This window comes from Helianthus annuus, chromosome 1 (genome assembly GCF_002127325.2).
Source record: "Helianthus annuus cultivar XRQ/B chromosome 1, HanXRQr2.0-SUNRISE, whole genome shotgun sequence".
NCBI classification, from domain to species: domain Eukaryota; kingdom Viridiplantae; phylum Streptophyta; class Magnoliopsida; order Asterales; family Asteraceae; genus Helianthus; species Helianthus annuus.
Window position 1 is genome coordinate 140,165,799 of NC_035433.2, and position 16,151 is coordinate 140,181,949.

General features: G+C 36.5%; 2 protein-coding genes and 1 long non-coding RNA gene across 3 annotated transcripts; 2 read left to right on the forward strand and 1 right to left on the reverse strand.

Moving 5' to 3' along the window:
- The first annotated feature begins 2,459 nt into the window (after nucleotides 1–2,459).
- On the forward strand, nucleotides 2,460–3,482 carry LOC118480526. The gene is made up of 2 exons (XR_004863133.1): nucleotides 2,460–2,983; nucleotides 3,104–3,482. It is a non-coding gene; the product is annotated as an uncharacterized LOC118480526 (long non-coding RNA).
- Nucleotides 3,483–6,773: 3,291 nt separating this feature from the next.
- On the forward strand, nucleotides 6,774–13,840 carry LOC110881306 (probable LRR receptor-like serine/threonine-protein kinase At1g67720). The gene is made up of 14 exons (XM_022129606.2): nucleotides 6,774–7,140; nucleotides 7,922–8,959; nucleotides 9,472–9,604; nucleotides 9,719–9,790; nucleotides 9,878–9,946; nucleotides 10,043–10,114; nucleotides 10,309–10,377; nucleotides 10,909–11,063; nucleotides 11,198–11,421; nucleotides 11,516–11,642; nucleotides 11,733–11,801; nucleotides 12,238–12,424; nucleotides 13,053–13,188; nucleotides 13,279–13,840. The coding sequence occupies exons 1-14, from the start codon at nucleotides 7,056–7,058 to the stop codon at nucleotides 13,606–13,608; spliced, it is 2,766 nt and encodes a 921-aa protein (XP_021985298.1). The 5' UTR covers nucleotides 6,774–7,055; the 3' UTR covers nucleotides 13,609–13,840.
- Nucleotides 13,841–14,201: 361 nt separating this feature from the next.
- LOC110932979 (heavy metal-associated isoprenylated plant protein 8) lies at nucleotides 14,202–15,849 on the reverse strand. Its single transcript, XM_022176228.2, has 3 exons — nucleotides 15,673–15,849; nucleotides 14,902–14,992; nucleotides 14,202–14,766 (listed from the first exon to the last, which is right to left on the reverse strand). The coding sequence occupies exons 2-3, from the start codon at nucleotides 14,960–14,962 to the stop codon at nucleotides 14,459–14,461; spliced, it is 369 nt and encodes a 122-aa protein (XP_022031920.2). The 5' UTR covers nucleotides 14,963–14,992; nucleotides 15,673–15,849; the 3' UTR covers nucleotides 14,202–14,458.
- Between the last annotated feature and the right edge of the window lie 302 nt (nucleotides 15,850–16,151).

Genomic DNA, 16,151 nt, shown 5'->3' on the forward strand with positions numbered 1-16,151 from the left:
AAAAATCGCTACATTTCGTTAGCAAAAAAAAAAAAAAAAATTTTTTTTTGGCTGCTACTAAAAGTAGCGATTTTTTAATAAAAAATGTTAAAAAAATAAAATAAAATAATTTGTGTGTTTTTTTTTTTTTATTTTTTTAGATTTTTTAAGGTTTTTTGGGGGTTTAGTTTTTAGCATTTTAGCTGGGGGGGGGGGGTGGTTTAGGTTTTTTTTAGGTTTTTGGGGGTGGGGGGTGGGGGGTGGGGGGGGGGGGGGTTAGGTTTTTTTAGGTTTTTGGGGGTGGGGGGTGGGGGGGGGGGGGTTAGGTTTTTTTTTAGGTTTTTGGGGGGTGGGGGGGGTAGGTTTTTTTTAGGTTTTTGGGGGGTGGGGGGAGTGGTTAGGTTTTTTTAGGTATATTTGTAGAGTAACTTTGATAGTTATTGATAATTACAAAAATGTCACCTTGTCTTTTTGAGTTTTCCTTCAATTTGTATATTGAGTAAATTGCTAAAATAGTCCCTAACGTTTGTTCACATTTGCTAGATCCATCCAAAAAAAGATTTTTTCTCATATGAACCACTGAGGTTTCAAAAAAGTTGCTAAATCCATCCAAACTTTAAGGACGATTTTAGCAATTTAATAAAACAAACTTTTTTTGGATGGATTTAGCAAATGTGAACAAACGTGAGGGACGATTTTAGCAATTTACTCTATTTTTTTTTTATTTTCATCTTTTTATTATATCTCTTAATTAACATAAAATCTATTTATTTTCATCTTTTTATTAAATTTCTTATTTAACATAAAATCTACTAGTTTTTTTTTTGAACGGCGAATTTCTACAACAGGCGATAGATTCGCACCTGCTTTTGCAGGCCTTCCACCCCACTCTGGCCAAGACTATGTTGTCTTAACCGGGCTCACGCTTGGCATCAGATTTGGTTTGGCGCTCCCCGACAAAATTTCCAGCCTACTGCCATATGCGAGTAGTTGCACCCTCCACAAGAGCCGAAAACTCTCTGGAGTAAATGCACTGTAATAGAAAACTCGGGTGTACTCCGCGGGTTTCGAACCTGTGACCAGGCCTTCACCCAGTATTTTTTTGTTCGTTTTTAAAATAAAATACACGTTCTTGCTAAACAGGTAACAAATTAAACCGTTGAAAAGATTTTGTCGTATAATTAACTTTATTAAAGGATTAGTAATGAGTAAAATGTTTACATTGTAAAAGACTTGGTTAGATGGTTAGATGATTATAAATATAAAACCGTATTCATAATTGTAAAATATAAATGATTAATCTTTATTATGAAGTGGGTGAAGGCCTGGTCACAGGTTCGAAACCCGCAGAGCACACCCGAGTTTTCTATTACAGTGCATTTACTCCAGAGAGTTTTCGGCTCTTGTGGAGGGTGCAAGTACTCGCATATGGCAGTAGGCTGGAAATTTTGTCGGGGAGCGCCAAGCCAAACTCTGATGCCAAGCGTGAGCCCAGTTAAGACAACATAGTCTTGGCCAGAGTGGGGTGGAGGGCCTGCAAAAGCATGTGCGAATCTATCGCCTGTTGTAGAAATTCGCCGTTCAAAAAAAAAAAAAAAACTAGTAGATTTTATGTTAAATAAGAAATTTAATAAAAAGATGAAAATAAATAGATTTTATGTTAATTAAGAGATATAATAAAAAGATGAAAATAAAAAATAGAGTAAATTGCTAAAATCGTCCCTGACGTTTGTTCACATTTGCTAAATCTATCCAAAAAAAGTTTGTTTTATTAAATTGCTAAAATCGTCCCTAAAGTTTGGATGGATTTAGCAACTTTTTTGAAACCTCAGTGGTTCATATGAGAAAAAATCTTTTTTTGGATGGATCTAGCAAATGTAAACAAACGTTAGGGACTATTTTAGCAATTTACTCTTGTATATTTAATATGTAAAGATTATTTGTACAAAAACTTTACCCTAAATATTTAATATGACCTATATATGAACCGTAGTCCGTAATAACTAGTTATGCCTGTACATTTCAAATATAAATATGAAATAAAAATGTTCATGCTTTTGTATTTATTTTTGTGGAATAGTTGTGAGCAATGCACCTTCCAGATGCTGAGATACTATGAATAATAAATGTGTCAACATGTTGTACCTTAAGCAGAAACATGTGTACCGTACAACTGGCAAAGTGCAAAACTTTACTAAAAGTGAACATTTTGATAACTTAATTTTCCTTGTATTAATTAAAGATTAATAATACAAACTTTGGTGTTTCTCTTTAGAGTTAAATGCCCGGATAGTCCCTGTGGTTTGGACTTTTTTCACCTTTAGTCCCTAACTTTTTAAAATTACAGCTATAGTCCCCAAGTTTTTCAATTTTGTTCCCGGATAGTCCCTGGCACGGATGGAGGTTAGTCTTTTCAGTTAAGTGGATGTGAAATGACCTAAATACCCTTTATATTAAAAAAGAAACTTTAAAACAATAACCATCTTCAATCCAAACACACCTCTTCTTCCTCATAGATTCATCTTCAATCCAAACACACATCTTCTTCCTAATTCTTCACCACCATCTCCACCTTTCACCACCACCACCATCCACCTTTCACCACCATACCCCACCCTTCACTCCGAATTGTCGCTACCTCGTTATTCTGGAGCCGATTTCAAGTGAACTTATTCTAAACGAGCTTTAAGCAAGTCTTGATTCACGAGCTATATCAACAGACCTAATTCTGATTATCTGAAAGCTGTAATTTGTTATTTGCTGATTGTTGAATGTGATCTAAATGTGCAGAGGAGAAGAGTACTAAGAAGCATCTGCAAGCACAAACTTTGTATTTCCAACTAAGTGAAGCCATGGATTTTTTATACCATATCTGCACAGAAGGTTGCAAGAAGAGAGTTAACGGAGGTTGTGTTCGGTGTAAACGTATGTGGCAGCTCTTCAAACTCCACTCCTCAATTTGTGATCAATCACCCGATACATCATGCAAAGTCCCCCTCTGCAGGTACCCATTTATCAATTTCGATTTAAAAGTTTAAACCCCACTGTTGAAACTTTTTTTATATTTAAAATCTCATTTTGATGGGGATCCCCATATTTACAACAACACTGATAACAAGGATAGGCAAGGGCACGGTGAATGGTGGTGGTGAAAGATGGAGATGGTGGTAAAGAATTTGGAAGAAGATGTATGTTTGGATTGAAGATGAATCTGAATATGAGGAAGAAGAGGTGTGTTTGGATTGAAGGTGGTTATTGATTTAAAGTTATTTTTTTAATATTAAGGGTATTTAAGTCATTTCACACCCACTTAACTGAAAAGACTAACCTCCATCCGTGCCAGGGACTATCTGGGAACGAAATTGAAAAACTTGGGGACTATAGCTGTAATTTTAGAAAGTTAGGGACTAAAGATGAAAAAAGTCCAAACCACAGGGACTATCCGGGCATTTAACTCTTCTCTTTATGTAAAGTCGTAAAGATATACCTTTTTTTCTTTCAAACATGATAAATTATTTTCCGAGTTAAATCTCATTTTAGTTCCTGTGGTTTGGGATATTTTGTCAGTTTAGTCCAAATGTTTCATTTTTCGTCTGTGGGTCCAAAAAGGTTTCAGTGTTGCCATTTTAGTCTACTGAGTTAACTTCATCCATTATTTCTGTTAACGAGAAAAACAATTCGGTCATTTTATATGTAACTCTGTTAACTAGAATGACAATTCGGCCATATAAAATGACCGAATTTCCTTTCTTGTTAACAGAAATAATGGATGAAGTTAACCCCGTGGAATAAAATGGCAACGGTGAAATTTTTTTGGATTAACAGACGAAAAATGAAACATTGAAACTAAACTGACAAAATGACCCAAACCACAGAGACAAAAATAACATTTAACTCTTATTTTCCATTTAGAAGTTTACCCTTTCAATTTCAACTTGTCTCGTGACAATCTAGATGAAGCTAAACACTTGATTTGGATCGAGGTCGACTCAATAATTTTATAATTTTAAACTTGACTTTAAGTTCAACTAGCAATAGTTTTCAAGTTTAACCTTGATAAAAGCGCGTGTCCGGTGTATTAGGCTCCTGCTAGGGTTGCAAACGGCCAAACGAACTTAATAAATAATAAGCACGAACAGGTCTTTATTCGTGTTCGTTTGATAAGAAATATACGTGTTCACGAACTGTTCATGAACATTTACCGAACGAGATTTTATGTTCGTGTTCGTTTGTTAAGGCAATAAACTTGTTCGTGTTCGTTAATTTTAGGCAACAAACAAAAACGAGTGTTGAAAATGTAAACAAATGGACATAAAATAAGCGTTCATGAACAAAATATATAATACATTAACACTTATTAAATATTTTATTTGTAGGAGTTTTCAAGAATTTAAATAAAATATAAAAAACTAAAAATACTAATGAACTATTGAACACAAACGAACACGTTACCGAACGTTCAGAATATAGATGAACGAACGATGCCTCTGTTCATGTTCGTTTATTTAACTCAACGAACAAAACTTCCTGTTCGTGTTTGCTTGTTTAATAAAAGAACGAACACAAACGAACTTTTGGCACCGAACATTTGGTTCGTTTGCAGCCCTAGCCCTTGGATTTCCACATGGGCCGGGTCATTTTGCGATCAGATGTACACAACCTTACACTCCACTTTTGTAAAAGAGGTTGTTTCCACGGCTTGAACCCGTGACCTTAAGGTCACAAAGCGACAACCTTACCAGTTGCTTCAACCCATGCCCTCAAGTTAAACCTTGATAAATCAATCAATACTTTCAAAATCTGTTTAATTCAACTCAACTGACTCTATCTACTATATTAGTTATGCAATATATTTGCATACACAAAGAGTAAAAATATAAATAACATAAGCTTGATAAAGACCCAATAAGTTGAGGTAGAATATGTTATACTCAAGCATTAAAGTTCCCTATAGTTACATGTCAAGTAGCTAGCTAGGTAGTTTGACTTATTTTCCACCGTAGTAACAACATTAAATGTAACGTTGGTTTAAACATATAATAAGTTACGCGTCTCGCCGACAACATAACACTATATTACTATCTTAAACGAAATGAAATTATAATTCTCAAGAACATGTCTTTACCCTAATCAAATCTATACATATTTTTATCTGGATAATTATATTCCACATGGCCGGCCCTGGAGGTGGGCGGGGAGGACCACCGGCCAGGGGCTGATATTTCGAGGGACACGTTTTTCTATGAAAAAAACCCTATATGTATATGTAAAATATTTTTTAATAGGCCCCCTTACAAAACTATTCTTATTGTTTAGATTAGTTATTAACCCCTTTGGCATTAGGTTCAGACCTTTAGTGAGCCAAATACCCAATTTCGTTAAGGCTAAGGGCACATTTTTTCGAGCTCGAACAGGGTACACGAATTCCCAGGGCCAGCCCTGATATTCAGTGGCGAAGTATAGAAGGGGCGGTAGGGGGCCCCGACCCCTCGAACTTTTCGCTCAGTAGTGTTATATATGTAGTTTTCGCATAGAAATTTTTGGGTATATATGTTTTCGACCCCCCGTTCTATAGAAATTTTTTGATATATACATTTTCGACCCCCTATTATTCGGGTCAAGCTTCACCACTGCTGCTGATATTCAATTTCAATGTCATGCAAACAAATTATTAAATAAGACGATTTTTCAAATTCAAAAGATTCATTTTGCAAACCTTTTGACTTTTGAAATTAGGTTTGATAATACATACAACACAAAGTGTAGATTCTACTCCATATAAATTGGTTTCTTTAAACGTATTAAAATAAAAGGTTATTGGATTTTGATTATTCAAAGTTTCATCATTGGTCAATAATAATCACAATTTTAAAAATTTCTTTTGACAATCTCAACTTGTAAGATTTTGTCTCCAATCGATCCTTTTCTAACTGGGTTATAACAAACCAGCTCATTTTTTACACATCAATGTCCACGTCATCAAAAACTAACACAGTTAGAAAAGGATCGATGCGGGCCAAACTCTTATAATTTGGGATTGTTAGAGAGAATTTTTTAAATTAAGATTATTATCGGCTAACTGGTAAAATTTTGGATTATTAAAATTCAATAAACATGTTAAAATAAAATGTATTCAGATTTTCATTGGTAGTAACTATATATTATAAAAAGTACAAATAAACACAAACCACAACAACAAATAGTAAAGGTGTTCACTTGGGTTATTCTTTATTTATGTAAAGTGGTCATTTTAATACATTTCAACAATTGTTATTATCACCAGTCAGGATCAAAGTTATGTACAAACTTCAAGCCTTTTGGTCCACAAAAAGTATAATTTATGAAATTTAACATTGAACACTAGAAGAATTCATTTTATAGATATGACCATAGGGTATAATAAAATGTTGCATGAATATTTGTTTTGAACGGCAACGAATCCTTCAAATGGGCTACTGACGAAATTCACCATATCGGGATACACTCGCCTTCAAACTGGGGAAAACCCTCACCTAAGGCCGAAGCCCGTGAACACTCGCCTGAAGACACGACAGTGCAGTGAGGTAAAACCTGCTCAGTTTAAGAATCGAACTAGTGATCTCCACCTTTTCGCCTGGTCTTCTATCATCACTAGGTGCCGTAACAACCAAGCATGTCCCTTACCACCCCATTTTCAATGTTGCATGATTATTAACTTCCAAAACCATAACTCAATATTATAAAGCATGAGTAGGCACCACATGGCTTGTTGTTGGTGGGCCCTCACTAACCATCTCTCTCTCTCTAAGAGTTATACAAACATGTGTATATATACACCAGGAATAAACAGAGGATCAATCTTCTTCTGCATGCTAATTTACTTCATTTCTTTTAGTTAATCAAGGAATACTTTATGTTAGTTTATTACTTTCCTGACCAACAACAACAACATTGGTGTTTTCACTTTCAGTTTTCACCCATTGGGTTTAATAATAATAATGCTGTCTGTCACACTTTTGGTCCTTTTTCTGCTTTTAATCTTCTTCTACTGAATTCATTGCAACTTTTTTGGGAAAAAAAGATATAGAAGAACCAAGATGGGGACTCATCATTTCTTCTTCTTGTTCTTGTTCTTCATCCTTCTTGTTCTCAATTTTGACATCACCACAGCTCAGATATCAGGTTCACTTTCTTCTTAATTTCTCTGTTGATTGTATGTTTATTTAATTTTGGTATGTGGGTTGCTATTTTCTTGAAGTTTATATGATTTTTTCTTGATTGATGTGGGTTTTAATTTAGGGGTGTAAACGAGTTAAGCTGAGCTCGAGACTCGTCATACTTTTATGAAGCTTGAGTTTGAGTTCGGCTCGGTTTGAGCCTACTATTTTGAGATCGAGCTCGGCTCGAAAGTAAAGCCTAAAGAGTTCGAGTTCGGCTCGGCTTGAGGTAATTTGAGAAAAGTTTTAAACGAGGCCAAGCTCGGGTTGAGCTCGCTTTGATGGCTTAAACGAGCCAAAGCTCGTCTCGCCAATGTTAAATAGTAGGTATATTATATATAAAAAATAAAATAAAATTTGTTTGGACTCGTTTAGGCTGGCGAGCCTAAATGAGCTTTGTATGTAAAGCTCGAGCTTGGGCTCGATAACTAAAGGAGTCATGTTTAAGGCTCGAGCTCGAGCTCGGGATCGTTAAGGCTCGGATCGTTTGAGTATTTTACCAATCCGATCCCGATCCGCCTTGTTTACACCCCTAGGTTTTATGTGTAAAGTTTCAGTTTTGTTAATCTTGAAATGTGGAATTTGTATGTGAAAAGGGGGGGGGGGGGGGGTTGTATACAAGTTATTTCAATTCGGATAATCATGTTAAAGATATGAGATGCTTAAACTTGATGTGTTCCCTTTGGATAATCATTTTATGTTCTTTTTTTTGTTTTTTCGTTGACAAATTCGATAATTTATAACAGGTTTTGTAAGTTTAGACTGTGGGGGTCAAACCAATTTCACAGACAACCTCGGCCTCGACTGGACTCCCGACAACCAAATCATTTACGGGATCACAACTAACATCTCTGTCACAAACGAAACACGACAACAATATCAAACCGTCCGATATTTCCCTGCAGACAACCGAAAATATTGTTACACAGTCGACGTTAAAAGCAGGACTCGGTACCTTATTAGAGCAACATTCTTATACGGTAATTTCGACAACAACAATGTTTACCCGAAGTTCGACATTTCAATGGGACCCACTCCTTGGGCTACAATCGTCATTTCGGACGCTAACACCATCGAGTCTCAAGAACTTATATTTTTGGCTTCGGGTTCTACTGTCAGTGTGTGTTTATCAAATGCTACAACGGGTCAACCGTTTATATCCACGCTCGAACTCCGCCCATTTAACGGGTCGATTTACCTTACACCGTTTGAAAACCAGTTCTTTCTTAGTGTTTCTGCAAGAATCAACTTTGGAGCGGAAAATGAAGATCCGGTTAGGTACCCGGATGACCCGTTTGATAGAATCTGGCAATCGGATTTAGTGAAGAAAGCGAATTATCTTGTCGATGTTGCGGCTGGAACCGATAGAATATCGACGAGTTTACCGGTTTATACCGGAAAAGACGAGCAGCCACCTCAGAAAGTAATGCAGACAGCTGTTGTAGGAAGAAACGGGACGTTGACTTATCGTATGAATTTGGACGGGTTTCCGGGATACGGTTGGGCGTATACTTATTTTGCGGAAATTGAAGAGTTGGGTTCCGATGAAACACGAAAGTTCCGGCTTGTTCTTCCCGGTGAACCTGATGTCAGTAAAGCTGTTGTTAATATCCAGGAAAACGCGCAGGGGCCGAACCGGTTGTATGAACCGGGATTTGAAAACATTTCGCTTCCTTTTGTTTTGTCGTTTAAGTTTGCGGAAACATCGGATTCTACTCAAGGGCCTCTTGTTAATGCAATTGAGATTAGTAAATATCTGAGAATTAGTGATGGATCTCTTGATGGTAAGTAATTAAACCGAGTTTTTTAGATTAAATTTGTCTAATAATTATTTTAAAAAGAGTAAACTGTCATTTTGGTCCCTGAGGTTTGGTCACTTTTGCCACTTTAGTTCAAAACTCAAATATTTTGCATCTGGGTCCCTGTGGTTTCAGTTTTATTGCCATTTTAGTCCAAAAATGAAATCAGATCATATTTGTCTTATAAAATCCTGCAATTTTGTCCTTTTCCTCAGGGCAAATCAGGTCATATTTGTCTTATAAAATATGGTATTTATTTATAATTTTTTTACCATTTTGCCCCTGAGGAAAAGGACAAAATAACAGGATTTTATAAGATAAATATGATCTGATTTCATTTTTGGACCAAAATGGCAATAAAACTGAAACCACAGGGACCCAGATGTAAAAAGTTTGAGTTTTGGACTAAAGTGGCAAAAATGACCAAACCTCAGGGACCAAAATGGAAGTTTACTCTTTTAAAATCTTATTTTTTGGGTTTTTTAAATTATTTATAGGAGCTGTGGCTGCAAGTTTGGTATCGGGTTACAAGTTGTCGGATTGGGCTCAAGAAGGTGGCGACCCATGTTTGCCGGTTGCATGGTCGTGGTTGGAGTGTAATTCAGATCGTGAACCGAAGATTATATCGGTGTATCTTTCTTAACTTTATTTATCTTGATGTTAACTCCAATGTAGAAAATAAAAAGCAAGACTGGTGTGACTTTATCCGTTATCTGTCTAAGTTTTTTCTCCGGTTTTATGCAGAAAATTGTCTGGCAAGAACTTGACTGGAAGCATACCGAACGATTTGACCAGGTTGACCAACTTAGAACAGTTGTAAGTTTCATTGTGCACCTTTTATTTTTGTAAATGTATACAAGTATTTGATTTTGACCACTAAATATCGCATGTTGTTAAATATAGGTGGCTTGATGGGAATGCCCTCACGGGTCCGATACCCGATTTTAGTGGATGCCCAAATCTAAAGATCATGTAACGCACACTATATTACCGTCATCGTTATGCGTAGTGAATGTTTTTTTTTTTTTTTTTTTTTATAATTTAATTCATTAAGTTTTGTGTGTGCAGACATCTTGAGAACAATCAGTTGAGTGGTGAATTACCTACCTGGTTAGCAGATTTACCTAATTTAAGTCAACTGTAAGTAAATTATTATTTGAGTAAACTGCAATTTTACCCCCTGGGGTTTAGGCCAATTGGCACTCTGACCCCCCCTAACGAAATAATTGCAATTTTACCCCCCAACGTTTGGTGTTATGTCAATCATTCTGTTTTCTCTTTGTTTTGTAATTTGTATATGGTCATATTAAATTTGGTTTTCTTGATGAATGCAGTTATGTACAAAATAACTTGTTAACCGGAGAAGTACCATCCGGTCTTCTGAACAAGAATTTAGTCTTGAAGTGAGTATTTCTATCTTACCCTATGTTTTTTTTCGCTTAGAAATATAATGAGTAAAATGCCATTTTCGTCCCTGAGGTTTGGCCAGTTTTGCGACTTTCGTCCGAATGTTTGATTTTCCGCATATGGATCCAAAACGTTTTAAATCTTGCCATTTTAATCCGGCTAGTCAACTCCATCCAGTTTATACTGTTAAGTCAGAGGTATTTCCGTCTTTTTTGTAAAAGACCGAATACCCCTGAAAAAAACGAATTGCTTTTTAAGTTAACAAAAAAGACGGAATTACCCCTGACTTAACGGAGAAAAATGAATGGAGTTAACGAGCCGGATGAAAGTAGAAGATTTCAAACCTTTTGGATCCATATGCGAAACAAACAGACTTTTGGATGAAAGTCGCAAAACTGGCCAAACCTCAGGGACGAAAATGGCATTTTACTAATACAGTTGACTTCATGTTGCTTAAAAGTCAACTGCTTAGACTTGAATACATGGTTATCGATTTAACATGTTACTTTATTATTTACTCATTTCAGCTACACAGGAAATGATAGTCTTAGTAAAGGAAGTAACGAAGGGAGACGTAACAGAAACATAATCATCGGATTAGCGGTCGGGGCTGCTGCCCTTTTCTTAGGGTTCATAACTTCATGCCTACTTCTTCACCAACGAAAAACACATCCAAAAACCGGTAGGTGATTTTGAAATCGGCCGTGTGATATGAAAGTGGTTATGTGATTTTGCATAGTCTTAGTAATGTCGTTGTTGTTATAATATCTAACAAATAATTTGTTGGTTTTTAATTATTTTTTTTATTTTGTTCAGAGCCGAAACATAGCGTTCCTGTTACAAACAATGCAACAACGGAAGCCGATCAAAGCTTCACATTATCCGAACTACGAAACGCCACAAAGAACTTTGAAAACAAAGTTGGCTCGGGAGGGTATGGCACCGTTTACTATGGAAAACTTAACGATGGAAAAGAAATTGCGGTGAAAGTACTCTCAAATAATAATGTTTATCAGGGCAAGAAAGAGTTTCAAAATGAGGTAACGTTTGATATAATAATTTCATCATGTTTTTTACTCGCTAAAACGAGCCATTCTTGATTATTCTATTTTTTTTTTTTTTTGCGGATTAAAGGTGACGCTTCTTTCGCGAATCCATCATAGAAACTTGGTACAGTTTCTCGGGTTTTGCCAAGAAGAAGGGACGGATATACTTGTTTACGAGTTCATGCATAATGGAACGCTCAAAGAACATCTTTATGGTTTGTTTTGTTAATCTCTTTATGTTGTTAGCTGCATTCGGCTTTTAGTTTGTTCTTATAACAATCATAAAACTTTATGTTTAAATTTAGGACCTTTAGCGAGGGAACGAGGGATTAAATGGCTCAAGCGGTTGGAGATTGCTGAAGAGTCTGCCAAAGGTATTTTATGCAATTTTCCCTATTGTTATCAAGATTATATATTTAGGGTTAGGTTAACGTACAAATGCCCTTATCGTACATTACGTACGCGATCATCTCAGCCGTCAGATCTTCATCCCACATTGAAATCGCATGTTGTTTTTTTGTAACAATTTCGCATGTTGGTTTTTTAACATGCGATTTCATCAAAATTACCACATGCGAAATTGTTACAAAAAACCAACATGCGATTTCATCAAAATTATCACATGCGAAGTTGTTACAAAAAACAAACATGCGATTTCATCAAAATTATCACATGCGATTTCATCCATGCTATTTTATAACATGCAATTTCACTATATTGTACGTAATGTACGTTAAGCGATATTGTATAGTACACTTTCTCTATATATTTATACATATGCTAATTTTGTTTTTTTAAAACTTGTTTTAGGGATTGAGTATCTTCATACTGGTTGTGTCCCTTCCATCATTCATAGAGATTTGAAAACAAGCAATATTCTTCTCGATAAAAACATGAGGGCTAAGGTTTCGGATTTTGGCCTCTCAAAGCTTACAGTTGATGGGACTTCACACGTTTCAAGCGTCGTTCGTGGCACACTTGGCTATCTTGATCCGGAGTATGTTTTAATGTCAAGTTTACTATTTTTGGATGTCCAATGAAAATTACCTATTTTGCTTGCCATCATATAATATGCAAAGATTGCTCATCGATTTATTGAAAATTATTTGAGTTAACTACCATTTTCGTCCTTGTGGTTTGTCCAATTATGTCAGTCCAGACCAAATTTTAAATTTGTACCATTTTCATCCCTGACATTATTGAAACATGCCAGTTCCGTCCAAAAACACCATGGTCTGTTAAAACCTAATGTTAAACAAACGGTAAAACCGTCGTCTTCCTTTTTATCCCCCCCCCCCCTATAAACCCTATTAAGAGAAAAAAAATGGTGTTTTTACCCTTCCTTAAAACGGCAGGTTTTAACATACGTTAAGTTTTTGGACGGAAATTGCATGTTTCAAGAATCTCAGGGATGAAATGGTGCAAATTTGAAATTTGGCGTGGACTAGCATAATTGGATAAACCACAGGGACGAAAATGACAGTTAACTCAAATTATTTTTGAGGTTTGATCAAAGATAAAAGATTATTCTTCTAATCTTTAGAAGTAAAATGTTACACTTTTTATGGGACCAAACGAAACACTTATGCTATTTAAACTAACTTTATATTACGTGTGAATTGTAGGTACTATATATCAAACCGTTTAACAGACAAGACGGATATATATAGTTTTGGGGTCATTCTTCTTGAGCTAATATCTGGCAAAGAAGCAATTTCAAACGAAAGCTTTGGTAGCAGTTGTCGTAACATCGTTCAATGGGTAAGTCCATTTAACGTTTTGAGCAATTACTGGCCCGACCAACCCATTTTACCAATGGTACTATTAATGATTTTAATGATTTGTTTATAGGCAAAGATGCATATAGAGAGCGGTGACATTCAAGGAATCATTGATCCGGCTCTTGGTAATGAATATGACATCCAATCAATGTGGAAGATAGCCGAAAAAGCCTTGATGTGTGTGCAGCCACACGGGAACATGAGACCATCGATGTCTGAGGTTATAAAGGATATACAAGATGCAATCTTGATGCAAAGGGGAGTGGAAACCGCTGCGCGAGAAGGTAGTTCTGATGAAATGCCAAGACATACAATTTTGAACATGGGATCACTTGATTTAATGGCCAACGATCAAGATTTGTCGATTGATGAGTCGTTTGCTCGACCAGGTCCACGATAGCATTGGTTTTGTTTCGTATGTTCGATATTTGATGCTTAACATGGAAGGTTTGGAGTAGTTGTTAGAATGGTGGTGTGGGGTTTATTTCTTGTACTTTGGAGGTGTACTTTATGGTATTTAAATGTAAGTTTTTGTAGTTGTAGGGGGTTGGGTGTAAATTTGGAGTTCTTGTGGACCAAGATTAATCTTTATAAGTTGTAATGGGAGAGTATGATGTTTCTGTATAGACAAATAAAGTGTGTATAAATCGTTAGAAACCAATAGAAACATTTAAAGAGTAAAATGCACGGATAGTCCCTGTGGTTTGGTGAAATTTCACCTTTAGTCCCTAACTTTTCAAAATTACACTCTTAGTCCCTGTGGTTTGGCAAGTTGTTACTCGGATAGTCCCTAAAGTGGATGAAGGTTACTTGGATAGTCCCTGTGGTTTGACAAGTTGTTACTCGGATAGTCCCTGTGGTTTGACAAGTTGTTACTCGGATAGTCCTTGTCATTTCACACCCACTTAACAAGAAAAACTAACCTCCATCTGCTTTGGGGACTATCCGAGTAACAACTTGCCAAACCACAGGGACTAAGAGTGTAATTTTGAAAAGTTAGGGACTAAAGGTGAAATTTCACCAAACCACAGGGACTATCCGTGCATTTTACTCAACATTTAAATCGAAGCAAGTTGGTCAGTGTTAGATTATACGGTTCGCTTCATGGTTCGGTTTTGTCAGCTTGTCGGTTTAGTGGTTTAGTGGTGCTCGAGCTTTGAAAACAAAGCTCGAATCGAGCCAAGCTTGAGCTCTCATAAATTAATCGAGCTCGAGCCTGGTCGAGCTGAATCAAGATCGTATCTGTTTATCTACATAACCGAGCACGCGTTAGGATTCTCGTCACTAAACAGCTGTGGCGCGTAAACAAGCCCGGGGGGAACATTTGGGTACGCAGAACCGGCGTTTTTGGCATCCTTGTCCTTTTCTTTCTTCTCATTCTTTTGGTCACCATCCTTTTGTTCACCATCCTTTTGTTTGTTGTTTGTGTTCTTCGAGTTCACAACCTCCGCATGCCTTCCGGCCCTCTTGCTAATGTAAACCACTAGGTTTTTCGGATCGAAAGCCCCCTTTACAGTCACTAACGATTTCTCCATATCGGGATTCACGGTTTGTACACCTGTTAGTTACATAACCACCATGAATCTACTATACAATCTCATAAAAAAACAATAATCAAACTGTAACCACACTGATTTATAAAAAAAAATTAAAATAATAATAGTAAAAAAAAAACATTAATCATGAATATTACCATCCATCTTGTGGATGCAATGCTTGACATCCTTAGCACAACCTTCACAGTGGAGGTGCATCTTCAACACCACTTCTGTCACTTTTGGTACCTGTATCATCATATGATTTAACCGATTATTCGGTTAATCCATACCCAATTAAGTGAATTAAACGCGTTAACTGAAACCGGTTAGGCGAGACCGCACATGTCGGTTTGGGTTCGGTTAGGACTCAAAACCGAACTGAACCGAACGGCGTCTGCCTAATCATGGTATATATGTATAAATAATAAGTATTTGTTTAGACTGAGCAAATAAGTGAATAACCGGATTGACGAGACGAAACAATTAACAGAATATTCGGTTAAACCATACCCGATTAAGCGAATTAACCGAAACTGACTAACCGAGATCAAACATTTCGGTTTCGGTTCGGTTAGGGCTCAAAACCGAACCGAACCGCCACTGTCTACTTGTGGTATATGTAATTTTCAAGTATATGTTTAAATTTATAACACTCTTTGAAATTGCCAAATTTATAACAATAACCGAACATTTCGGATTCGGTTCGATTAGGGCTCAAAACCAAACCGAACCGCCCCTACAGTCTTTGAAACTGCCAAACTGAAACCTATAAACCAAAAACTGGTCTATTAAAGTTGTCCAATAACCGAACATTTTGGTTTAGGTTTCGGTTTCGGTTCTAATGGGGCTCAAAACCGAACCGAACCAAACCACCCGTGCACTCCCCATATTGAAACAATATATTTTGCTGAAACAAGTGATATTACCTCCGGTTTTTTCTCGGGTTTCTTCTCGGGTTGCTGTTTCTTCTGCACAGGCGATATAATCTCGACATGCTTGTCCGTTTTTCGCCTCACACGCTCCGCAACCTTAACAGCGTCAGCCGCTTTACCTTTCACCGTCACCTGATTATCCTTCGTATTCGGTTCAATCTCTTCAACTCCTAAACAACAATATATCCATCATTAATACTAATTAAACCTACATCATGCAATCATAATAATTAATAACAATAATAATAGTAGTTATTAGTAGTAATTAATTTACCATCAAATCCTCTGAGTGATTTGACAACCGTTTCAACACAGCCTTGACAATGAAGGTAAACTAGAATTACGACCCGCCGCAATGCGGCGGGGATTCTTTAGTTATAACTAAGTCGATTTAGGACGCACACGTTATGTTGAACCTGTCAAACAGGAAAAAATAGACGATGTAAAAACGTTCACCCACACACGTACGTTGC